Raw genomic sequence first — 27,618 nt, 5'->3', positions numbered from 1 at the left:
TATGCGTCCTAGTTGCAGACAAAAATGCTATACAGAAAAATGAAAGAGAAAATTGACGAAATGGTAGGTGGCTTTAGGAAAGGTAAAGGCACGATAACAAAAGCAACACTGAAGAAAAATCAAGATACCTTCCTAGGATGTGTCGACGAGGAAAAAACTTTTGAGAGAATAAAACTGTAAAAGATGTCCAAAATTCTGAGACGAGTAGGAGTAAGCTATAGTAAACGTTAATATACAATGTATACAAGAACCGAGACGGCAGAAAAAGACTGTGAGACCATGAAATAAGTGCTCAGTTTGAAAAAAAGATGTAAGAGAGATGTAGTCTTTCGCCTTATTGTTCAGTCTATACATCGTAGTAAAAGAACCATTAAAGAGAGGGATTAAAACTCAGAGTAAGAGAATGTCGATAACATTCGATGTTGACATTGCTATCTCCAGTGAAACCAGGAAGGGTTTAGGACGTTCTTAATGAAATCAGCAGTCTACTAAGCACAGAATATGGAATGGGAGTAAATCGAAGAAACATGACAGCAATGAGGAGTTAGATAACAGAGAGAAACGATTCTGCTATCTTGGAAGCTAATCACGAATGACGGTGAAGCGAGGGGGAAAGCAAAGACACAGGCAAAGAGGACACTCCTCACCAAAATAAAAGGTACCATTATGGAACGTAGCCCTTAATTTGAGGAAGAAATTTCTGAGATCGTACGTTTACAGCACACAATTGTATGGCAGTGAATCGTTGACTGTGTGGGAACTGGAAAGGAAGAGAACCGAAGCCTCTGTTATGTGGAACGATTATGACAATTAGGTGGACTTATACAGTAGGGAATTACAAGGTTCACTACAGATCCGGTGGAGAGAGGTACGTATGCATATTACAAACTAGAAAAGACACAGGATGATAGGATATGTGTTAATGGGTCAAGCAATAATTTCCATGGCATTTCATGTTTCTGTAGAGTGTAAAAACTGTTCTAGTAGACAGAGATTGGAATACACCCTAGAAATACTTGAGGACGTAGAGTGGAAGAGCTGCTCAGGTATGAAAAGAGACTGGGACAAGAAAGGAACTCGTGGTGGACGGCATCAAAGAGCTAGAAGGCATATGATTCTAATAAAGTGCATATTAATTTAGAGGTACTCTTTTTCTGAAAGTCTCTGTTTTCATGTTGACTTATTACGCACGACAAGCAGAGAATACGAGGTCAGAAATATGGTAACATAGTGTGATTGTTTGCTGTACTTAGCCGTACAACGTAAATGTCACGACATAACTTTAAACAGATACTATACTTACACCACGTCAGATCATTGTCTTGATATGTGTATTCGTAACTGTCAAGCGACACCATTATGTTCGTCTAGCATAGCAACTTTTGAAAATAATAGCATCTGAAATTCAGTTTTAGTATTAACTATGTCGTTCGTATTCTGTCCTGAGTCTGTTCCACAGATTTAGTGTGACACTACAATACAGAAATTTATCATTTTTTCACTTCGTGGTGTAAAATACTCTTTGTCAGCTTACATTCGTGTTCAGTAAAACATTCAATATTTTGCCCAAATGAACGCTACCATTGCTGTATCTTATGTTAGTTCCCTCGCATATTTTCCAGTTTTCTCTCGTTAAATTTTTATCTCAATTCCTACGTTCCTTTGTAATTTACGAAATTTTCCCAGTTACAATATTCTCATCTCCTTATTGTCCGTAGTAGAGTGCATGCTTATACAATATTATTTCACGTCTGAAAGAAAAGTAACATCTAAGTTCATCTTGCGTTGATAAAAATTTTGTTGCTTGGCATTAAGTTCCGGTTAAATTTGAAGGCCTCGTAGTATCGCACGTAGAACCAATAATTACTTTTAGATCAAGCTCCAGATACATTCCCCATCTGTACAATATGCTACCAGTTACGTGCTTCTACAGTCATTCGTCGCAATAGCGGCCGTATTGTATTTTCATCTAGTTTCGGTATAATGTAATGATGAGGATTATGTATGAAAAAATAAATTATAATAAACGATCTCGTGTAAGAACTCTGGAAAGGAAAAGATGTTTGCCTTGTTGAACAGCATTTATTTCTGAGAATGAAACTCAATTTTGGCACAGTTTGACGAATGATTATAATGGCAAGTCATGTCCAACAATAGTTTACTTTACATACATGTGTGTATAAAATGAAATGCACACTACAACAATAATGAGTACAAAAACACACAGAGACTATGTGCAATGCAAGAAACTTAAGAAAGTCTTAACATCTAAGACTAAGTGTCAAGATTCTCGCCTGTATTCTTTGTCATAACAGTTTAGTAGCAATATCATCACTTCTTACATTTTTTCTTACATTCTATAAGAACCTTAAATAATGCTACAAACGAATGGAGGCCAGGTGCATAAACTGAAGAGGACGCAGTGGAGTGGAATAACTTAAAGCGGTCTTCTCAGTGCTCCGCCAAGTGAACATAGTTGCTCAGATGCACTGATTCGTCTTTTACCACTTGTCACACGCGCACGCCCCTGTTACTCGTGCTGCGGGAATTGTCCGTATAAACGGGGTGTCACCTCGTACGCCGGATAGTCACTACTGGCGGAACCTGCTGGGTGTCGGGTAGTTGTCAGGTTCCTCTGGAAGGGCGCCATCAGCCAGATTCTGTTGGAATTTTGGGTTTCTCGCTTCCTCCTCCTGAAACAAGACAGTAGTGATTATTTTTCAGACACGAAGTGGAACTTAAAATTTACTCGCCTTACATACGTGAGACAAGTTAGCAGCGTGTGATTATCACAGATAGACAACGATTTCTCTTCTCCTGATATACTTCCAAGATTACGCACCACAGTTTTACTTGGGAGACTAAGCAAAATGAAGCAAATCGTCATGTGGTCAAGCAAAGCCTTGCGTTTCCAGACGAAACTATGCCGAATTTTGCTGGGCTCACTGGAACTCACGCCTTTTTATTAGTGTTTCTATTACAACAAACTAACAAATTATATCTTATAATTAACCATTGTGGAGTGAATTGTCCACCCAAAACATTTTCCCAGGATCACTAATTCATGGAGAATGCAGGGATGCAGCTTTGTGGAATTTGGGAAGTGAGAGTGACTTACTGAGAGACAGATGAGCTAAACTGGGCCGTTAGTAATGGCTAGATGGCATATTGGGTAACATAACGGTCGAAAATCGTGAAGTTCTGGATTATAAAGGGACTCTGGACACGGCACTAAACAGTACGCGTTTCCTGTCACTCTCGTCTCCATTAAATGCGGAGACCAAGACTGTACATAATTATGTTAAGGATGTGATGTAGCGACAATTAATCACTCTTTGGAGGTAGTGTTTTCCACCTGTGTATGGTATCCTGAGGTGTTACCCGATGGTTTTATTCCTATGCTACGCGTGCGCCAAATGGCGTGTTGTTGTGGGAATACATGTAGAGTCGCTAAAGCATAGGCAAAATTACGGATTTTGTTTTTGTCCGTTTCAGAGCATCGGTTGTAATAAAACTTGATACAGCACTTTTCGACAATACTTCCTAAATTTAATAGCTGCTGCGATATATGCATTTACTTATAATTTGCCAATACCAGTCTGGCATAAGAAATAGCTTACACACCATAGACAAAATCTGTCTAAACATCTTGCTGTCAAATAGTGAAAATTGTTTTTACTAACAAAAGTAAGCCATATGTCTATGGTAATATTCTGATATATTAGTTATTCATTTCAAGTTATAGGTTAATAATATACAGTTATAACGCTATCAGATTGTGTGACTGTGAGTGAAGAGTTAACCAGTATAAAACTTTAGTACGTCAGACTTTAAAAGGTATAATTATTGAAAGACGGCTTTCTGTGGGCTTCTCAAAAAAAGGTTCAAATGGCTCTGAGCACTATGGGACTTAACATCTGTGGTCATCAATCCCCTAGAACTTAGAACTACTTAAACCTAACTAACCTAAGGACATCACACACATCCATGCCCGAGGCAGGATTCGGACCTGTGACCGTAGCGGTCACGCGGTTCCTGACTGAAGCGCCTAGAACCGCAAGGCCACACCGGCCGGCTGTGGGCTTCTAATTTGGCAAAATTAGTAACAGTACAAGGGGAGCAACAACGTTCAATGGCCACGGTTTGCCTCAGCCAATAAATAAATAAAGCGCTGGCCCACGTTCTAGAGAAGACAAACTGACTACGTAGATTAATGAGCGGCGAGTCAGAATACTCTTCCCATAGAAGAGGGTCGTGTCTCCATCTGCTCTGAAAATTTTGATAAATCTTTTAATCGTGTATTTTGGTGTCGAGCAGTGTGACAGACGACATAGTAATGCGATAATGATTCTATGATTTTCATGATTTCTAGTATTTTTGTAAGCTAAACTGAAACTTACGTTTCTTGGTACAAATGGTATCATCATTTTACGTATTACATTGCCGTTGCTTTGAGACACCGGCTAGAACTGTGTAACCTTCGGCAACTAAATTTGATCTTTGACTACTGTGTGAACGTCTGGTAAGTTCATTTCCATTGAGGTTTCTAATCGAAATGTCGGTAGTTCGATATGGATGCTGACAGTGAGAGTATGTAGTTTTAGTGAACTAAATAGTTTAATTACAGAATGTTGTATAGCCACCCTCGGCTGCACAAAATTGTTGTCAATTTGACCATGGTTTCGACAGCTCTAAGGCGGCCTTCATCAGAATAAAAATTACATAGGATTACATGTAATCACACCTATAATTTTATGCAGCAGAGGTAAGAGTACATTCAGTAGTTAAGTGAACGCACGGTTGCTGGACTTCAGCCAATAACTATGTATAAAATTTCAAGAACTAAATAGTGTAACATGCTGACAATCTTGAATATTTTTATCAGAACCGTGCCCTCGAAAAAGGACATGATGTCACTATTTGTAGGTTTTGCGTCCAGTAGAGTTATTTGTCGAGGATGTTACCTCATTTTGTTAGTGAAACTTACAATGGAAGAAACAAACACATGTTTAACAGAGAACCAGTACATTCGAAATTTTACAACCTAATGTGCAAACGTACTTTTAAGAAACTATGAGACATCGATACCTGCTGTCTGCGGCATCAGATAAAGCAACTTAGAAAGTCTTGTGTTGGTTTTCCTTTCCCAAACGATTCCTTCTGTTCTGTTTCAGGTGCTAAATAATTACCAGAAATGACTACGCTTTAATAGAGCTTAGTGCGTGTCGGGGTATGCAGAAACGAAAGCGCCCTTTGCCTCCAAAGAAATTTCAGAGGACATTTTCAAAGGCAGACATGAGAAGAAAGATGGTCAAGGAATAGAATGATAAGCACCTAGCCACTGGAAGTGTAAACATACAGTGAGGGTGTGGCAGACAAAGCATCGGATGAAATGGTAGAGGAGAGAAGCCTTTCAAACAAGCCCACTGATCTCACTTCACCGAGCATCAGTAGACTTGAACATACGCTGACCAGCAGTTCACAAAGTGCTGTGTAAACGACTTCGCTTGCACGCTTACGAAGTTCAAATAGCGTAACGACTGAAGCAAATGTATTTGCAGCTTCTCCACGAGTTTGCTGTTGATATGTTGGACCGGACTGAGTAAAACCTCAAATATCAACGAAATGTCGTTTCCGTGGATGAAGAAACCTTCCGCGTATGTGGGAAGGCCAGTCACACTAATTTTGCATACGTGGTTCGGTAAACTGACACAGTTTTTGGGATCATGCCAGAGTCAGCAAAAAGGTGAATGTATAGTGTGCACTGCTGAAAAGCAGTATATTTGGATCGCTTTTCTTCTTCGAATAAATAGTAACAGGAACCGTTTAACTGAATAGGTTGAGCAATGTGCTGTCCTTGAGCTTCATCCCCTTAAGCGAAATGCGAACGAGCAGGATAGTGCATCACTGAACTGTGGTTTCCAATGTTTCCACTGTGATTTTGTGGACTGAACGATTCCTCAGCGCTGGAATGGATGCCATATACGAAACAAAAGGCCACCGCGACCTGCAGAGGTATCCCCTCTCGATTTCTTCCAGTTGTGTTACGTGAAAAACATTGTGGATGCGTCATCTGTACGTCACCATAGTGACTGCACGGAAGAATTGGGAATGCACCAGGCTCCATCATCCCAAACATGCTTCTGCACTTGTTAGTTGAGATATACTCAGAAGCATCATGCCATTCCCGACATGCACTTCTCATTCTTTAATAAAAGTTTTCTATTAGATTTAGATTAGAAAGAGTAACTTTTTAATTCGAGTTACGAGTTTGGTAACAGTGACTGTACGTATCAAGCTAACTCTGTATTCTTCTCTATATTCCAAGTCAGTTTCTGTGCATGTGATTTTCGCCTGTGTCAGCAATCTTTGAAAGTCAGCAGTCACACCGAGCAGTGGATGCGAGCTAAGACGTCCCAATGCGTTATTCTGTAGACATCAGGAGTGAATTGAGAATTGCCAGCAGGTGGTAGATTGCATCGATGCAGCTTGACACGGCAATACGTGGTCAGCTAGTGTTATTGTAGATCAGACGTTGGTCTGGCGACACAGGACAGAGCACTAAAAGCGATGACCCACGGAGACTCATTCCAGTAGATAAGTAGCCATTTTTATAGCTAGGCTCTTCCGTCAAAGTACGTTCTCCAAGGGCAGTGTACTTTACTTGGTGAATTCTCAGAATGCAAGTGAACAGATTACTATGTGACTGCCGGTCCTGAAAGCAGATTAACAATTCAGATTTCACCGCTAGGTGAAAGTGTCGCAACAAACATGCGCCAAGACCAGATGGAACAGCAGATATTTTCTCCTTCCACAAGCAAAAAAGAAACGTGTTGGATGTTAGCAAAAAAATTACAGTGAGAAGTCAAGAAGAGTTTCCTGAAATTTTGCTTGAAGAAGGACCATGGATTCCAGAATAAACAAATGTGATGTTGCAGTCTCAAAAGTGCATGGGAAAAACCAGCCGACTGCAGAATAAGAATGTTACGCTATTGGCTAGAGCTGGACAAAATTTTTCTCACTGGGAGTGATTTATTATATGCGAATTCAGTGAGGAGCAGACATGGAAGACACTGCTAGTAGACACCCATTTGCTTTCATAATTTCTGACTTGTCGTTTCGTGGCAGCAGAAAGGCGAAGAGCACAGATGCTCTACAGTTGTCGGCAGATGATACTTGTACGTAAATTTCTCTGTCCTTTTGAGGCACCTGAATGAGCACACGAGTTGTGTTGTTGTGATGGCATCCATTGGCACCATCCACAGTCTACTCGTTAGTCAACACCAGTTATATATGGTGGCATCAGCTGGTTAGAATAAAAAAATTAGCGGTTTTCCAATTCTTCAATAACTTCATTAGCACAATCGCTGTTGTCTACCTACAGCTATTTGTGCTAAATTAATATTGCTGTCGATCCCATTTCCAGAAATAACATCATTGAACATGTTAGTGTTTATTTTAACTTACTGGCATGTCTCAGTTAGATGTTCTTTGTCACACCATCAGCTAATATCTTTGGACGATCCGCATCGTTAGCTGGTGGTCAGCGTTTCTGACTGCCAGGCAGCGGGCTCAGGTTCGGTTCCCGGCCGGGTCGGGGATTGTCTCTGGTTACGGAATGAGTGTAGTGTTTTCCTCCTCACCATTTCATTGACTCGGAAGTCGCCCGATTCTGCCGTCAACTGGAAAGTCATGCAGTTAGACAACCGCACTTCCCGAGGTGGAGGAGTCCAGACCATCAACGCCACACGATCATTTTCATTTTTGTGCAGTGTCTTTCGTTAACCTGTGTGCACTCAAAACTTTCTTCATAATAAAATTGGGTACTCCTAGGCCAAATAACTGATTTTAGACTTAGTGAATTCTATTCATGCAGTCGGCCAATATTAACATATAGATATTTCAATATCCGAGACTCAGTAATAGGACAATACATTTAATTAATAGTGTTCATTAAAATCCATTTGTAGAGTATCTAAGTGCTTCGGGGAGGAATACGCCTCTCAGCAGCGCAATTTACACAGTTCATTATGCCACTCCAGAGGGAAGCGTCAGGTCGATTAGACGTTACAGTCTAGATATTTTATGGGTTACGAAAGGAGTCCATTTATAAATGTAATCACATGTTGTAGAATACTTTCTGAGTAACTTTGCATGACGCCACAATTATCTATATCTCACAGTTTTCTTAACTGCTTTTGGAAATCAGGAAAGTCTCATGTGTAAAAAATGGTTCAAATGGCTCTGAGCACTATGGGACTTAACTTCTGTGGTCATCAGTCCCCTAGAACTTAGAACTACTTAAACCTAACTAACCTAAAGACATCACACACATGCATACCCGAGGCAGGATTCGAACCTGCGACCGTAGCAGTCCCGCGGTTCCGGACTGTGCGCCTAGAACCACTAGACCACCGCGGCCGGCGTCTCATGTGTACTGTTCGTTAACTTTATCAGGCGGTAGATCTGGGTTGGTTATTCTACATCTACATGGATACTCTGCAAATCACATTTAAGTGCCTGGCAGACGGTTCATCGAACCACTGTTGAGGTAAGTGAACAGTGGACAACAAATAAACTGGACAACCGCGAGGGTGTAGCGTGGTGCAGCTGATGTACGCACCTGCTGTTGCTTGATGCCTGCATATATGAGGTCCAGCGACTTCTGGATCTCCTCGGGCACGGGCGGCGGCGTGGGGATGTGCGAGCCCTCTGCGCGGAAGCCCTGCTCGTCGGCCGTGTACGTGATGGTGATGAGCGAGCCGTCGGGCGCCGTGTACGAGTAGGAGCCGTGCTGCACCAGCGCCTCCGTGTCCTTGTCGCCCACGTTCTTCAGGAAGCCCGTCTCCTCCGCCACGATGTTGTTGCCCGTCTCGTAGCTGAAAACATCGAGTTTCAGAGGTCAATACACTGGTTCTATTAATTTTGCCATCACCTGTTCACCTCTACTCTAAGACAGGAAAACTTAACATCTATATCTACAATGTTATGTGTCCGACAGTATCCCGTTTCGTTTTGTTGAATATTGCTCTGCTTACACTTGTTTTCACTACGCAGTGTCGATACGTCCATTCTGCAATTACTGAGTTACACGCATTCGGTTTGTTCACCATTATTTCAAGAAGTAAGCTGTACAGAAACTACAAATGTTTGCAGCATCTAAACCATTTTATGTTGTTATAATGTCTGCGATTTCAACATATTCCAAAACTTCTATAACGTAAACATTTATTTTAAATTACCTGAAAAGGACCTTGTCCCTTTTTGTTTTCTGAACTGGAAGAAAAGTGTTCTCTTAATGATATTATATGTACACCATCTAACTTCATCAGAATATTTCCATAATGATATTTCCACACTGCAGCAGAGTGCTCACCGATATGAAACTTCCTGCAAATTAAAGCACACAGCTTTAATCTGCCAGAAGGTTACTCATATCAAAATGTTATAAAATAAATTTGGTGTTTTGCTTTATGGGGCGAACACGAGTAAATGTCTCCCAGGAGTGCTAGATCTGCAAGGTCTCCAGGAGCGCTTCTGTGAAGTTTGGAAGGTAGGAGTTGAGGTACTGGTGGAATTAAAACTGTCAAGAGGGCTCGTCACTCGTGCTTTGGTAGCTCAGACGGATGAGCAATTGCCCGCAAAAGGCAAAGGTCCCGATTTCTAGTCTGTCCTGCGGTTCGCAGGAGAGCTTCTGTAAAGTTTGGAAGGTAGGAGACGAGATACTGGCAGAAGTAAAGCTGTGAGACCGGGCGTGAGTCATGCTTCGGTCGCTCAGATGGTAGAGCACTTGCCCGCGAAAGGCAAAGGTCCCGAGTTCGAGTCTCGGTCGGGCACACAGTTTTAATCTGCCAGGAAGTTTCATATCAGCGCACACTCCGCTGCAGAGTGAAAATCTCATTCAGGTATTTTTTTCTTTGCACTAAATTTTGCAAACTATTATTGTGGGTCTGAGTTGCAAAAAACGTCAAAAACAGTTGCAGACCTTAATACGTCGAGATTTTCCTTTTTGTGTTTAACGCTTCTCGTCGTTATGTATCATGCAATAGAAGGTGCACTGTCTCTTCTACAATAAGAAGGCACATCTGCAACTGAAGGTTCTATCAGAAAGAATTAAGATCTTGGTTGTGTTTTTTGTTATTTAACTCGTGTTAAGGACCCCTTTATGTGTTCCTTTACGTTATAAGATTTATTTACTACACCATATCTCATTGGTAGTATTCAGGTCCCATTGTTGTACATTCATAGATGAAATTTTATACAAAATGGGAATATTTTCAGGACAGAATTATAGGCGCCTATTTCATCGATGGAAATCTTAATGATAGGAAGAACACCACCTTCCTGCAAGAAACATTAGGTCTGTTATTGGAAGAAATACCTTTAGGAACACGGAACAGAATGTGATATCAACACGATGAGTGTCTGGCACGTTTTTCGCTGATGGTTAGAAATGAGTTGCAGAGACAATTCCCAAATCGTAGAATTGGACGCGGAGGAGATGTGTGGTGGCCGGCTCGTTCGCCTGACTTGACGCCTCTGGAGTTTTTCTTGTGGGGATTCGTAAAAGACATTGTTTATAAAGACATCCCAACTACACTTGAAGATATGAGAGCGAGAATTGTCTGAGCATGTGCTTCGAGACGTGCTAGTGTCATAAGGGATACCACTCTATCCATGATAAGGAGATTGCAGCACTGCATTGATACCAATAGTCATCACTTTGGACATGTTCTGTAAATGGACGATCATGCCACCTTTTTGACCTTCGTTGACCTTCAAAGACAATACAGTTGCATATCATTGTATTCGTCTCGACAGCCGCTATCAGAAAATAAGTACCAAACTATAGCATCCCATTTAAGAAATTGAAGTTGACCTTCATATCTCTGAAGCGACGCCACCTTGTAACAAAGAACCAACGTCGTATGATGGCCCCCGTTGTCCCATGCAATTTTTGTCCCACAAACTTTACAGCTCCTATCCTACTTTAGGAGCTATTATTGATGGGAATAGTTAGTGACTCTCCCTGTATATCAAGCTCATGATGACGTTCATCATTCTGTTTATGATTATAGTTATTGTGATATTTACGTAAAAGTAGAGTAATGCGCAAAATTCGGAAAAGTGTGCAATGAAAAATAGAGGACGCTACGATGTTGCGGTTGGTTCATGTGATGTTGTTGCGTATTAAATTAGCTAACATATTGAATTTTCCTATAGACTTGAGTAAAGGTAGCTATCTGTTACCAGTCTCGAGGAAACTGATCTCATATAGCACACTCATTCGCGTTCGAGCCGCGCCAGTGATAAAGCCACAGTGAAATATCCACAACACTCCTCACATTTCATAAACAGATTCGATATCGAAATCAGATTTTGAGAATGGTAGCACACAAAGAAGAGAGTATTTTACCATATCGTTATTACGTACCGTGACATTCCAATAACTACAGTCATTTTCGGTGAATGAATGCAATTATTAAGGGCCGTCGATAGCTGGTGAAACGAGATATGCTATGGCTTTTGTAACAACACATGTCAAGACATTACACCTTTTTCTTTTTTTTTTGTTCCGAGGATGTGCTTTTTCATAAGTTACTGACATTACTTTTCCTAAGTTCCTCACTTAAATAACGACTGTTTCAGAATTCTCTCACAATTGTGTCTGCACAGCATGTAGTGAGGTGAGACAGTGTAAACTCCGCTGAGTTTTGGATAAAGAATCAAATTTTGACGCATCTACCAGAGAAATGTGTAGGTTCCCCTCAAAATTTGCCACTCATGGCGCTTGTCTGGAAGTGACAAATGGTTAAGAAGCCATGCGAAAACAAATCGCGGCTTTTTAGGTGGATTTCTTTTTAGACACTAACGAAAGCAGAGGTGACACTAGATCTTTTTGAATGGTCACCATGAAATAGTGCGCGTGGAGAAGCCCCATTTAATATTTGCAGAAAAATGGGAGTGTAAGCTTCGTTTAGAACGGCGCTTCCCCTCCAGCGCTCGGCATTTTCCCTACAGCGCTCATAGCCATCCCCCAACACCGCCACTCTCCCCTCGCTTCCCCAGCAGACTGCGCATCTGCGCATCTGCGCATCTCGTGGCCACGGCCTTTTGCGCGACTATGTATTTTGTGATGCTTACACCGTGACGAAACCTGTTCCTGAGCGCCTGCCAGCTCTTCAGCAAGTCCAGCGCTCCAGTTGCCACAGAGCGCGATTGTTATTCGCCGGAGCGCGGCCGAGACCTTTGGCGAGGCGCGGCCGCGACATTCGCCTTGCAGGCGAGAAAACCGGGGCCGCAATTGTCTTGACGCGCCGGCCGCCGCAGAAACTGGTTCAGCTTTCACCTCTGTCTTCGCACTGTGACGCCGGTTCGATTCCCGCAGCCGCATCTACGCGCTTTCCCCATCGCCGCCCGCGCGGTGGCATTTAGGCCTCGCACCATTTCCCTGTTACGACCCACGCCTCCGACTGTTCGGGTCAACCGCTGCTCGTCCCTGTGTGACGCAACTCTCCAGTGGAGAGTGAAACCCAGGCTGTCTGTAGCCGTCGTGCGGCCGCCGGCTGCGCGAGGCTGCGGAGTTGCGCAACAACTGGTGCCGCATCTCCCGCCTCCTTCTCTCTCTCTCTCTCTCTCTCTGTCTCTCTCTCTCTCCCTCTTTCTCTTTCTCTATCTCTCCATCCATCCCTCTCGCACACTCACTCTCTCTGGGACGAGTCGAAGAGTCCGATTTACGACGGTGCTCCCGTAAAGGTCACGCCGGCACGACTCGCACGCCGTAGCCTCTTGCGTCACCCTGCGACCAAACGCCGTTATCTCGCTAGGAGCACGCCAGGGTTGCGAAGAAGCCGCGACCTTTCGCGCATGAATAGTTCAAGCGATTTAGTGTGCTTGTACTTCGCTCATCACAATAACAACTACTCTTCGCTGATCAAAATAGCAACTCCCTGCTGGAGAAATTACGGCATTTGATCAAAAGGCTGTTAGTTCGCATCTGTGGAATACCACAGTGCGTTTCAGCTGCTGAAATATAAGTGATTGTGAAGATCCTGGCCTGATTAACCGGTGCCAGAAATTTCACCCAGGAATGTTCCTAGTGAGAACAAAGCAAGGAAGGTTCAATATGGTTCAAATGGCTCTGAGCACTATGGGACTTCAACTTCTGAGGTCATCAGTCCCCTAGGATTTAGAACTACTTAAACCTAACCAAGGACAGCACACACATCCATGCCTGAGGCAGGATTCGAACCTGCCACCGACGCGGTCGCGTGGTTCCAGACTGTAGCGCCTAGAACCGCTTGGCCACACCGGCCGGCAGCAAGGAAGGAATACAAAAACTATTTGTTAGTAAAATCTTTTAGTGGTCAGGATCGCATGTAAGTAACATTAAGTGATAACTAGTATGAGCCGATTACACAGCTAGATTCAGATCTGTTATATGAAACATGTTTAGTGTCTTCTTGAAAAAAGCAGTCTGCTTACGACTCTGAAAGTGCTACACACTACTAGACCCACTTTCGTTGTGCATAGCCTGGTTTCGTTGACAAGTTACTGTGTAACGATACTGCAAGCAAAATTTCGGTATCAGTATTGTTAGATGTGTCTTGTATACGTAATATCTTATCTCAGTGATGTACGCCATTGTTTTATTGAGACCCGATTCTTTCATGTGCGTCAACCCTAATGTAGACTTTGGGATTTAGGCTCACTTCGCATGCAGACACTACACATTTTTATAACAGATAAAAGATGGCTTTATAATAAAATGGAAGTTGTCATCACTTAATGTTATTTACTTGCGATCTTGACTGTTAAAAGATTTTAATAATTTTTTAACTTTATGCAAAAGTCTTAAATCGCATGACTCAAGATCAAGAACCAAGAGTAAATCCTAGTTTACTCAGCTTCTTAACTTCCGAAGTTGCCTATCCGTCCAAATTTTGTTACAAATGCCCCTTCAGTTCTTTGCATCATTAACATCTTGCATGAATTGCATCCATCTTCTACGTGGTCTTCCACAATTTTTCCTTCAACTGATGGCCGCTTATAGGTTCCTTTCCGCCACCGGCTATTGCCAATTCGGTGTTCGTGCTCATACCAAGCTAATATTTTGCTATGGTATCGAGAATAGTGTCTGTTTCTCCTGTAATTTGAGCTATTCATTCATTTCCGATGTGTTGCAGGCCGAAGATGCGATAACTGATTCACCAAAATCCATCTCACGGGACATCAGTTCATTGTTTTTCATCTATTACCAATTATTCCCTGTTTTTGTGTTTATTATGAGACCCCAGTCTGAGTATTCATCGTGCCGTTCCCTGAACATATAACTGGAGTCGTCTTTGTTCTCGGCTATTGGGAACGGAACATTAGTACAGAGTAAAGCGTACTGTATTCTTTGTCCTACGTTTCCTTATTCTGTTATTTTAGAACGAGAATTTTATGTGTGAGGGTGCAGATAAGGCAGTATTTCTACAGAAGTAGCAGCCACAAGTATGATAGTACTTTTTTAATCGAGGGCATATGTCAAGTGATCTTGATCTCTGTTGGTATAATGAATGAATAACGCCGCCTGGATCACTGCTCTTTATGTTTATTAAAATAACCAGTTATTCAATCTGCCGAAGTGTGAATATTCTGTATGAGACAGTTGGACAAGAACTTGTAACGTACATAAGCAAGGCGATGCCTCGATAGGTGTCACACATCAATTGGTGACCATTCCTATTGAATGGAAAGATCAGAGCCGTTTTCCAATCTGTTGATAGTTCTTTGGTCCACATTACTTGCATCGGCCGCTGTAGTCCTTCTGCAAGCTACTCTCCTCTTGCCTGCATCATCTGGGCTTGTATTCTTTATTCACCCGGGCTCTTATGATTCTTAATCCATTTTATTAGTGTTTTGATCTTACCCAATTTAGATGGGGGTGTAATCTTGGTCAGGTGTGCTGAGATAATGGAAGTCGATGCATACATTAGGTTCATCACAGCTGAGAAATTGGTCGAAGTAATTCTTCCCTGTTTCGGCGATTTCACTATCATTAGCTGGATTTCATCAGCCGAGTCTTCGACAAACTTCCGTCTGGCCTAGTACCCATTGATAAAATACTTCACCTGTCTGAACTCTTCCCTCACCTTATTTCCTCTAAGAGATGTTTCCGCGTCAACGATGATGTCCTTGACTTACTTTTTCTTTGCTCTTCGAGGAAAGTTGCTTGGATAGCTCTTAGAAATTCCTAAAATTGTGATTTACTCGGCAACAGCTCTGTCTCTCTCTCAGTCACTTGCTCTTGGCTCCCTGACTCCGTTCCAAACTACCAGTGCCTTGCTTCGCAGACCACATCTGCTTGCCAGCTGGGCCTCCTTTGAGCGTTTCCTTTGCAGTGTCCGGCACTGAGCTCCATAAGTCCCTCCAGCGCCGTCCAGTTTACTGAATGCTTCGAGTCGGCCGTTAAAATTTTTGTGCTGCATCACTTAAAATCCCTCATCGGTGTCAATACTTTTACTTACTTAATATTAAGATTTACAGGAAATTCCCTTTTCCATTGCATTGTTTATTTATCTGTTAAGTTCAGCAAGCTAAATGATTTCAATCAGAATACCCAATTGTAAGTTAGAGCCTTGCTCTTAATCTATTAACAGTGACGTTTTTATAAGAGAACCTCGAGCTCATATTGGAGGCGGACGGAGGAATACATCTGTCGCATCCTGTTTTCCTGTTTTGCCTTTAAGCAGTTTACGAGTACCGCGAAAAACCTAAGGCTGGATACTGTTCCAACCACTGCGCGAATTTGCTCAGACTGCATTTTTATGGTCAGCCACCAAAAAGCCAGGCAGCTTCTAGATCCGTCTTCTCTGCTTCTGAGTTTCCTATATTCTAAAGACCGGCTGTATTACCTCATAAAAACTGCAATGTTCTAACTGACCTTACTAAAATCGTTCAATACGATAATGTCAAAAGTCTATAGCTAAGGAGTTATTATTTATTGCAGAATTTTAAATTTTTTGTGGATTCGGTACCAAACAACCAAAGGCTGAGTATGATTAAAGTTTATAGCACACGCTGGGCGCCTACGGTCATGTGATCTGTCTGCAACCCTTTTCACACACGCCCATTACAATTTCTAACACTCAACAAATACACTTAACACAAAATCCCCCAAACCACTGTAGCATGAAGGAATATATGTGATCCGCAGTAATGATGACATAGTGCATAACTCCCACACTTTCTTTCATTATTACCACAAGTACAGTGGAAGCCCAGGTGAATGTCCAGCACGGCAGGATGTTTCAACGACCTTCGTTCGTGGCGCGGTGCACGTTTCGAGCAGCTTTTCACCCGAATGTCGGTGCATCAGGACACGAAAATCGAGTTAGCGGAACAAGAAATGTGATTCATCCAACTTGGCGACGTGTTCCAATTGATCCACCGCCCAATCTCGACTGTCATAGGGCGACTGTATTCGGTCGCAGGTTCGAATCCTGCCTCGGGCATGAGTGTGTGTGATGTCCTTAGGTTAGTTAGGTTTAAGTAGTTCTAAGTTCTAGGGGACTTATGACCTAAGATGTTGAGTCCCATAGTCCTCAGAGCCATTTGAACCGTTTGACAGTATTCGTAGCTGACGATGTAGTTTGGTCAGCTGCTGCGGAGACCTATGTTCATCAACGTACGCCGAGTAGTGTGATCCGAAACACTTGTCCCTTCATCAGCACTGTATTCTTTCGTCAGATCCGTCAAAGGTCGCTGCAACTGCGCGTCAGAGAACTATACAGCATCACACGTTGAGTGACGAAGCGTTGACGTCCTACAGCTTGTCGCCTGCTGGTGCTTTCACTGTCCTTCAACCACTTTCCATAGATACTCTCGACAGTGGCACGCCAAATGTCGACAAGTTCCACGTTTTCTGATATGCTCTGTACCAAGTGTCGGCCCATGACAATCTGTCCTTTGTCAGGGTCGCTTATATCGGTGGATTTTCCCATGCTTACCGCGTCAGAACAGGGTAACGCTGCGACATGGCACTTAGTTTCGAGTTAGGCAGTGGCCAAATTATTTAGGCATGGAAATGAAGTACACATTGCCTTAAAAACTATCGAAAGATTGTCTAGCCTACTTTAGATGACGATAAATGGCTGTTGTGTGAAATGGAAATGCAAGCTTCTTCGGCAAATTATACTGATTAGTTCTTCTGAGAACATCATCCAAGCATTTCCTTACAATTCGAATCGACTGAATTCCAGAAAACAATGCAGCAGAACCGCTCCTAATACGAGGGGAAGTCAAAAAATAAAGGGACTTTTGAGAAAAAGACTGTTAATATTCTTGACAGAAAACTTAAACGTATATTATTTTTATCCGTAGCCTCCCTCCACTTGAACGCACCTTGTCGAACTTTTCACGGGCTTCTTGAAACCGTCGAAGGAAAAAAAATTGGTAGCAACTGTAACCAATTTTTTACCTCATCAGTAACTGGAAATCGCTTGGAGTAAGGTATGGATTAGATAGTGGGTATTCCAGCAATTCCAATCTCAACTCCTTTATTGTTTCGGCCGTCCGCTTGGCAGAATGTGGCCGAGCGTTACTTTGCTGCAGGATGACGACACCTTTCCATAGTTTTCTGCGACGTTTGGATCTGATTGCAGGTTTCAGTTAAGTTCGCAATGTGTCACAATTGTTAGCACTGTTCACTTGGGATGAAATATATGGCTTCCACACCTTCCATGTCCCACAATAGTGTTAGCATAATCTTACTAGCTAATGCCTGATGTTTAAGTCTCTTAACTTTGATGAACGGCTGCTTCCAAACCATGCTCTCAGCCTTACTTTTCGCTTCGTGATGATGCAGTCACGTTTCGTCTACAGTAAGGATTTGCTGTAAAACTCCATCTCCTTCGCCATGATGTCCATTCTTTGAGTCTTATGCTGCGCAGACAATTCTTTCGGTACCTAACTTCCAAACATTTTTGAAAAATTTAGCCTGCCCCAACTAGAATAATCTCCCCTCCAACAGGCCAACGGTACCGACCGGCCGCCGCGTCATCCTCACTGGATGCGGATATGGAGGAGCATGTTGTCAGCACACCTCCGATCATATGTCAGTTTACGTGACCGGATCCGCTACTTCTCAGTCAAGCAGCTCCTCAGTTTGCCTAACAACGGCTGAGTGCACCCCGCTTGCCAACAGCGCTCAGCAGACCGGATAGTCGCTCGTGCTAGTTCTAGCCTAGCTCGACAGTGTTCCGGTGATCTGACGGGAACCGGTGTTACCACTGCGGCGAGGCCGTTGGCATTATATATTTACTACCTGAATGAAATTACGTCAATCAACTATAACAGCTTAATACGTGAATAATACCTGTCGGTTATAACTGAAGCCCAACCACTCACGGAGATCCAGTGCGGGCTGTAACTACCATAGCGCAGCGATACTTGGTATATATATATATACAGGAAAACAGTTTGTTTGAATTGTATCCACGATGGTGGAGGCTAATATTAAAATCGACACTGTACTTCTCTCACTCGTTTTACCTTTTCTGCCCACGCCCCGTTCCTAACCCATTACATATGGAAGCATTTCTATACGTCTTTCTTGCATTCACAGCGCCAGATTTACACTTCGAGGTGAAAATTTGAACTAGTTACTTTCTCGTGTAAATCGATTCCACATCAACACATCACAGTATCTACTAAGTTCCGCTGCCATACGATTAGACGACACTGGACTTCGGCGATTAGCTACCCAGTTAGCCATGGACTGTCAAAATGTGAAATTTTTCACCACGTAATGCTCAGCACCACATCTGAACCGCAGCCGCCCCCCTGAAGTAGAAAACTTCACCATATTTATGATTCCTTTGTGACCTCCCGAAGGATAATGACAGCTTTCATCGCAGTTGGGATCATTCTCTATTATGGTGCAACGCCACTTGACTCTTCCTTTGAATGTGCTTACAACGCGGAATGAATAATGAGGAAAGTGTTTCTGTCGGCATTGTGTTGCTTCACAGCAGCGGGTTGTCACCCGTTTTTCGACCGCAGACCGCAGCCCTCGTGACCCACGACGGACGCTGCTCGCCACGTGGCGGGCAGCCTTCAAGCGGAGCCGCCCCTCCCAGATCTGTTACAGCAGGTGGCGCACTTTCTCCAGCGTCTCAGGTTTGGGAGCGGCCGGACACATGGACAGACAAAGACAGAGTTGGTCTATTGTCTCGCCGGTACAGGGCGCCCTCCTGCAGAACTGAGAGCCGGAAGCACGTCCTCAATCGCACGGGTGGCGCAACGGACCAGCTCAAGAGTGTCTCCCTGCACGTTAGTCACTAGTTTCTATTCCAATACTCGGCTCGTCAAGATTGGCCGAGCGGTTCTAGGCGCTTCAGTCTGGAACTGCGCCGCTGCTACGGTCACAGGTTCGAATCCTGCCTCGGGCATGGATGTGTGTGATGTCCTTAGATTAGTTAGATTTAAGTTGTTCTTCTCCCCAATTCAATTCAATACCTCCTCATTAGTTACGTGATCTACCCATCTAATCTTCAGCATTCTTCTGTAGCACCACATTTCTTTTTTTTTTCCTTTACTGCTTGTTCAATACTCAATATACAGGTTGAATAACATCGGGGAGAGGCTACAGCCCTGTCTGGTTTCTGTACAAATCGTAAATAGCCTTTCCCTCCATGTATTTTACCCCTGCCACCCTTAAAACAGGTTGTATTCCACTGATCCCGCAGAATGATTTTATTCAGGACTTCGTTGGAGATAGAACACAACACTTACTTCTTAACTATACAGAGTCAACAGACTCATTATCATTATGGTATGGGGTCCCAGACCTTATGCATATACTCATACTACGACTTTAAAAATTAGTACATATATATGACAACCAGAGCGCAGGACAGTGTCACCTCCTGCAGGTCTTTCAGAGGGCACTTCTCCACGATGTATCTTATAGTCTTTTCCTGTGTACCACAGTAACAAGCAGTACTTTCAGATTAATCCCACTTCCTCTGCATGTGACTACATGTCCCTAGTATCAATAGGATGCGGTTGATAGTCGACCATTCGTGATGGGTATGATGAAACCCTGCAGCTTTTGTCCTTAGGTGTGTGTGCTGTGAATGGATGGTCATTTCACTTCTCGGAGACATAGAAAATGTAACCTGTTAAGCGGCCAAAAATGGCTGACTTCACTTCACGTATATAGCTGGGGAATTCTGGAAAGCATTGCTTAGAAATTTCTAATGTGACTCTGTCATCTTAAGAATTTACACATCGAGAAATCATCTGAGGTGCAGGAGTATAGAACAGGCAACCACAGAGTGGGAGTAGATCTTATGTATGTGTGCTGTTTTCCCACCAAGGAGCTTAACATTAAGCAGCTAATTACACAAGTGAAACTGCAGAAGTGAGTAGCGCACCCGAATTGGATCCGAAGCTATTTCCGGTTGTTCTGGGAACTAGATTTACTCTTGATATAAGCTTGTTTGACAGGTTCCCGTAGCGTCAATTAAATGGCAGTGTCCGATCGAAGATGACATACAGATAGTTGGGGAAAAACACTGCCTCACGAAAGAAGCGAAGCAACCAAAGACATGGCCGGATGTCAATGTAACTGTAAACAAGTACTTACAATCGGCAGTTATCTAAATGGTTAGAGTAATGATTTTGCGTGACAAGCAGAACGGCCACCAGAGTGCATTACGGTCCTTCGTGTTTGGTGTTATTACTAGTCCTGGAACATTATGTAAGGGAGGTGAGATGGTCATGGAGATTCCACTCACAGATAAGACAGTTTTATGAGTAACTGACAGAGATTAAAAGGTGTCTTACTGTGGGTCTCCGTTTGACCAGGTATCTAACCGTGCAGCATTCAGGTTTTGGGGCGTTCGTATGGTACAGTGGCTCGATTTTGGACTGCATGGGAACTTAAAGGCAGGCATACTCGTTGTCACTTTTCTGGTCGATCAAGTTTGACCACAACAAGGGTGAATCACCTTATTGTGCGCCAAGAACACCTTATCCCATTCACATTTGCATTTGGCATCCGAGAGCAGCTATGTTCATCCAGCAACATTCTATATTATCCTACCGTTTCACAGGATTGGTCGAAGACTACCGGCTGCCGTATAATGGGATTACAATTCTATGCGTAGGTAGTCTTCACAATGCAAACGGCTGCGTTCGGTCTGGTGCCGTGACTGGGAAACATTGGACCGTTGCATTGTGTTCAGCGCTCTACTCCAGACGACCATCGTCACTTACGTGATACCGATCTATGGGGAGGTGCTGTTCTCCCAAACTTCTGGAGAGGTAAGCGGTGCAGCACAGTTACACCTGGGGTAATGGCATGGGAACCATGGTGTGGTTGAGGGTATATATGTACGTCACCGCATCCAGCGTCTTCGTGTACCACCTCTCATGCTTTTCAACAGGACAATGGTTTTCCACACATGAAACATGTCTATATTAACTGTCGACGTGGTTTTTTGTTACGCCTGCGGCCCATAATATCAGTCGGCGACAGCACATGTGTGGAAGCAGCTCAACGTCCACCCCGAAACAGTGCCAGTATCCAGCATATCAACCACCAATTCCAACAGTTTAGGGCCAACTTGTCTCTGTAGACGATACAACGGCTTTGTTACCCTTCCTAATCAAACCAGTGCATGCATCCTGGCCAGGGAGGAACTTCGTATGGATAAGCGGGCCAACACTGCTAAGTCCTTGTCTCGACTTTGTGGTGTCTGAAATGACACCACAAATCCTCTCAAACCGTGAAGTTTCATTACGGTTCCTTCTTCCCTCACGGGAACTTCGTTGTCACGCTGTATAGTTATGAGAACCTACGCGCCTATCAAGTAACACATGTAAATTACACTCCTTGACCTCTATTTTACTTCGTCTGTGGAAACTACCATCGGGCGTTCCTCGGGTTACGATGTAATATCTGCTAACTTTTAGAAACAGATGCTGCTACACAGCAACAAATGCAAGGGTGTGGAACACAGCTGTAAGTAGTTCTTTCAGGATCAATCAGAGATAGTATGCATCGTTACACTTGACGAATCAACAAAGGTAAAGCTTACTTCGGGAGTACTCCGAAGGTAGTGTTAGTGTGGATATAGTTGAAGACCTCGTGAATTTGTTCGCGAACGATGCTGTCGTCTGCAGGAAGGGTACAGAGGCAGAAGACTTATGCAAATTGCTGGTTAAACTCCAGGCATTATGTTATTATTTAATGCCGAAGGACATTTACGACTGTATTTTGGAGTAGTTGCTCTAAAAAGCAAATTTTTGTTGTATAGAATATTCTAGAACTTAAATCAGAAAGCATTCTTATAAAACGGTTCGCTGTTTTGGAGAGAGGAAAAGGGAAAGACAACTGTTGCATGCAATGACTAAGACGGTCTTTTGCTACCAGTAGAGACAATGTTTAGGCAGATACTCAAAGTCGACTCTAGTGTGCGAAGGTGAAGTACAATTAGAAAAGAGAGAATCATTGAAGAATAGATTTCTACTGGTACAGGAACCAGAGCAGTGCTACCTGTATATAAAAAGAATGCTGCATGGACTTAAATCCTCTGTAATGTTTACACTTTCGTTGTGGCTAGTCTCTCGACGCAAATTACGAAGTAATTTCACAGAGTTTCGCTTATTCCTTGTGTAGCACAACAGAATCCAAGATACCCTGAAGCAGGTAATATACACTCCTGGAAATGGAAAAAAGAACACATTGACACCGGTGTGTCAGACCCACCATACTTGCTCCGGACACTGCGAGAGGTCTGTACAAGCAATGATCACACGCACGGCACAGCGGACACACCAGGAACCGCGGTGTTGGCCGTCGAATGGCGCTAGCTGCGCAGCATTTGTGCACCGCCGCCGTCAGTGTCAGCCAGTTTGCCGTGGCATACGGAGCTCCATTGCAGTCTTTAACACTGGTAGCATGCCGCGACAGCGTGGACGTGAACCGTATGTGCAGTTGACGGACTTTGAGCGAGGGCGTATAGTGGGCATGCGGGAGGCCGGGTGGACGTACCGCCGAATTGCTCAACACGTGGGGCGTGAGGTCTCCACAGTACATCGATGTTGTCGCCAGTGGTCGGCGGAAGGTGCACGTGCTCGTCGACCTGGGACCGGACCGCAGCGACGCACGGATGCACGCCAAGACCGTAGGATCCTACGCAGTGCCGTAGGGGACCGCACCGCCACTTCCCAGCAAATTAGGGACACTGTTGCTCCTGGGGTATCGGCGAGGACCATTCGCAACCGTCTCCATGAAGCTGGGATACGGTCCCGCACACCGTTAGGCCGTCTTCCGCTCACGCCCCAACATCGTGCAGCCCGCCTCCAGTGGTGTCGCGACAGTCGTGAATGGAGGGACGAATGGAGACGTGTCGTCTTCAGCGATGAGAGTCGCTTCTGCCTTGGTGCCAATGATGGTCGTATGCGTGTTTGGCGCCGTGCAGGTGAGCGCCACAATCAGGACTGCATACGACCGAGGCACACAGGGCCAACACCCGGCATCATGGTGTGGAGAGCGATCTCCTACACTGGCCGTACACCACTGGTGATCGTCGAGGGGACACTGAATAGTGCACGGTACATCCAAACCGTCATCGAACCCATCGTTCTACCATTCCTAGACCGGCAAGGGAACTTGCTGTTCCAACAGGACAATGCACGTCCGCATGTATCCCGTGCCACCCAACGTGCTCTAGAAGGTGTAAGTCAACTACCCTGGCCAGCAAGATCTCCGGATCTGTCCCCCATTGAGCATGTTTGGGACTGGATGAAGCGTCGTCTCACGCGGTCTGCACGTCCAGCACGAACGCTGGTCCAACTGAGGCGCCAGGTGGAAATTGCATGGCAAGCCGTTCCACAGGACTACATCCAGCATCTCTACGATCGTCTCCATGGGAGAATAGCAGCCTGCATTGCTGCGAAAGGAGGATATACACTGTACTAGTGCCGACATTGTGCATGCTCTGTTGCCTGTGTCTATGTGCCTGTGGTTCTGTCAGTGTGATCATGTGATGTATCTGACCCCAGGAATGTGTCAATAAAGTTTCTCCCTCCTGGGACAATGAATTCACGGTGTTCTTATTTCAATTTCCAGGAGTGTACATCGGAGGCCAACAAGAAGTCATCCAAGACAAACTACCCCACAATAGGGCCTGTATCTGGCATTTATTTGTGGCGAAAGCCAAAACATACGTGCAAAAACAGTGATCTCTAGAGCTTATATTTCGCGAAATGATTCTAATTTACCAATAAACTTTGTATTTAGCAGTTGATATGCGAGTCAAACGCCCATTACGTGCTCATAGCTCATTTCCATGAACCGACACATGGTCGGACAAGGGAACTGGAGACTGGTTAATCACAGGTTCGACAGAATATGTCTCACTTCAGCGACTGACGAGTGACTGTTCTTCCATTGCCGTTAACAGATGCATACGTTAACTTTATCTCTAGAAGTTAAATCTACTTACAGACCACTAGAGTAGATAGAAATGCAGCGCCGTTGATTATAAAATAAATAAATAAAAATACCTCTGCCTAAACTCCTTGCAACATCTGCTTCTGAGGACAAACCATTATATCTTGTTACATGACTGTCAAATACCACTATGCAGTACTGTTTCGTGGTTATTTTATACAGTGTACTGGACAAGTGGACATGATAGGAACACTTTGCGACAGGAAGATGCACTCCCACTGTGGTCTCGCGTCCAGTTTGTCGGCAGGAGACAGTCGGCAGGAGACAGTCGGCAGGAGACGGTCAGCGAGTCTCGTAGAAGGGGCGGAATCGCTAGGGAATGAGGCAGCTCTCGTAGAAGTTGGTCTCTGGCCTGCTCCGTGCTTTTGTTGGCAGAGTCGGCGTCTCACTTGTTCATAGCAGAGAACCATCACAGACGCCCCACAGATAATACAGCACGATGTTTATGCCTTTTCTGTATGTACATCAAACGACGGCATGTCATGGTGCCAACTGACCAGTGTGGAAAAGTCAGTTGCTATTGCTCCAAAATTTTTGTGTGCCCGCTTGAATGAATTGACCCTACACAAATATAGGACTCGCTGCTCCAGATGAGTACCAATCTCATTTTTCTTAATCTGCATTTTCTACACAAAGACTGGGAAATTTCTGCTGCGTTACCATGATTTCGCAAAATAAGCGATATTTTCGTTCATCAGATTGGCAACAATATTAGGTCATCCACTCTATTGAGAGTTATTTTTGGAACGTGTGCAGTTGACGGTTGGAACTAAGATTCCGGATGATTCGTCCCCCGACCACCATCTGCTGTTGACCAGCACATGGTAGCTGATTTTTAGGGAAATATTCATGTCGGAACTGCAGTAGCACGATTTATATTCTAAGCAGTTCTTTACTTTCTTCCTTTGCCAAGCAAATTATGTTGTTTAATAGGCTACAGTATGTGTTTGCGTAAATTTGCGATTTCATTTAAGCTTTTAGAGAATTATACTCTGAGTAAATGTTATGTCAATTATTTCAATCATTAAGAGGAAATAAATATGTTACTCTACGTCCTCACTTAGATTTCAAGATTACCTTACAGCCTCATAACTTTTCCATGTTTAGGTGACCCGCAAATAATAAATGTAGCACACTGTATTCCTCAACTCTTAATTTCACGGTTATAGTGTTCTCGTTGTGCACAGGGCTGATGCAGTACTCGACAGATTCAGGAGCTTCATAGCCTCAGCATGATTCAATGAGCGTAATCATTCGTTACATTCCGTGGGAAGGTTATGTAATAACGTAGTGGAATTATATATTTCAGTCTGAGATTCGAGAAAATCCTTTTCCGTATTCTTAAGTGACCATGTAACGAAAATTTTTATTCAGTAGCGGAATATTCGCGGAACCACAGATACGCTCCCCATAGATTCTAACATGGGTACCTGCCTTTTGTAGGTAGTATGCCGACGAGAGAGCATCGAAGCAAACGTAATGACCAAGTTCCAAATTCTTGGTATTAGTTCGTCGACATATCTTTCAAATTCTGAAATGTATGACAGGAAACTCGCGGCAAGATTTTAGTCTAGTTGTGAAGCCTGTTGTTAGTAGCTGGTACGCTAGTTCAGGTATAAGTGAGCCAAGAGGGAATAATAAGAGTGGACGACCAAGAACGAAGCGCTCCGGTTAACAATGGTGTAAGACAGGGGTTTAGTCTTTCCCCCCTACTGTTCATTCTGTACATCGAAGAAGCAATGATAGAATTAAAAGTAAGGTTCAGGAGTGAAGGGATATCAATGATAGCATTCGCTGATGACATTGCTATCTTGAGGGAAAGTGAAGACGAATTATATGATTTGCTGAATAGAATGAACAATCTAATGATTGCTGAATATGGATTTAGAGTACGTCGAAGAAAGATGAAAGTAATGAGAAGTAGCAGAAATGAAAACAGTGAGAGACTTAACATCAGGACTGATGGTGACAAAGTTGATCAAGTTCAAGAATTCTGTTACCTAGGCAGCAAAATAACCAACGACGGGCGGAGTAAGGAGGACATCAAATGCAGACTACCACTGGCAAAAAGGGCATTCCTGGTAAGAGAAGTCTACTAGTATCAATGATAGGTCTTAATCTGAGGAAAAAACTTTCTGGGAATGTACGTGTGGAGCACAGCATTGTATGGTAGTCAGTCATAGACTGTGGGGAAACCGAAACAGAAGCGACCAGAAGCATTTGAGACTTGGCGCTGTAGACGAATGTTGAAAATTAGGTGGACTGATAAGGTAAGGAATGAGGAAGTTCTGTGCATAATCTGGGAGGAAAGGAATAAGTGGAAAACACTAACAAGGAGAAGGGATATGATGATAGGGCATCTGTTAAAACATCAGGGAGTTACTTCCACGGTACTGGACTGAGCTGTAGAGGGCAAAAACTGTAGAGGAAGGCAGAGCATTGGAATACACCCAGCAAATAAATGAGGACGTAGGTAGCAAGTACTACTCTGAGGTGAAGAGGTCGGCACAGAATAGAAATTCATGACTGGCCGCTTCAGACCAGTCAGAAGACTGATGATCCCCCAAGCAAAAGCTTGTAAGAATTTCGGATGGTCTCCGTCTAACGTAATATCACTGAAACCCTTTCGATAGTTACGAAAGGAAGAAGGTAGATTTTAGCAACAACTTAAACAAAGAGATCCCTGCAAGCGTTTCATTGCAAATTATATTTACTTAACTTGAAGGGCCGAAAGAGAACCCTTTACTTTGGACAGTCTTCCTGTTATTCACATATAATACAGTGGATACGTGTTCGGAAGGTGTAGGGAGGGATGGGGACCTACCTGGTCTTGTAACTGCCGTCGGCACTCTGCTCCTTGTCGAAGCGCACGATGGGGATGGGCGTGGTGTAGCGCTCATCTCTCGGGCGCGGGTCCGGCTGTGGCTGCCCGATGGCTCGGGGAGACGGCTGCGGCGCCGAGAAGGGTTGCGGCTGCGCCCCGTCATCCTCAGGGTACTGCGGCAGCGGCTGCGGCTGACCCCTCAGCGGACCGCGCTGAGCCACGGCGCAGGACGCTACAATCGCCAGAACCACCTGCCAAACAGTAGAGCTCCTGTCAACATCCC

At 43.9% G+C, this 27,618-nt stretch overlaps 1 protein-coding gene across 1 annotated transcript in view; it reads right to left on the bottom strand.

The window, feature by feature from the left end:
• Window positions 1–2,062: 2,062 nt before the first annotated feature.
• The window catches only part of LOC126100314 (endocuticle structural glycoprotein SgAbd-8), a 40,044-nt gene continuing 14,488 nt past the window's right edge, over window positions 2,063–27,618 (bottom strand). Inside the window, exons 2-4 of the mRNA XM_049910924.1 lie at window positions 27,336–27,586; window positions 8,624–8,879; window positions 2,063–2,693 (exon numbers count right to left, since the gene is read on the bottom strand). Coding sequence (XP_049766881.1) covers window positions 2,592–2,693; window positions 8,624–8,879; window positions 27,336–27,586 — 609 coding nt within the window. The 3' untranslated portion in view covers window positions 2,063–2,591. The remainder of the gene's footprint in view (window positions 2,694–8,623; window positions 8,880–27,335; window positions 27,587–27,618) is intronic.

The sequence above is a fragment of the Schistocerca cancellata genome, chromosome 9, assembly GCF_023864275.1.
Source record: "Schistocerca cancellata isolate TAMUIC-IGC-003103 chromosome 9, iqSchCanc2.1, whole genome shotgun sequence".
Taxonomy (NCBI): Eukaryota; Metazoa; Arthropoda; class Insecta; order Orthoptera; family Acrididae; genus Schistocerca; species Schistocerca cancellata.
This window is presented reverse-complemented; position numbering and strand designations above follow the sequence as displayed.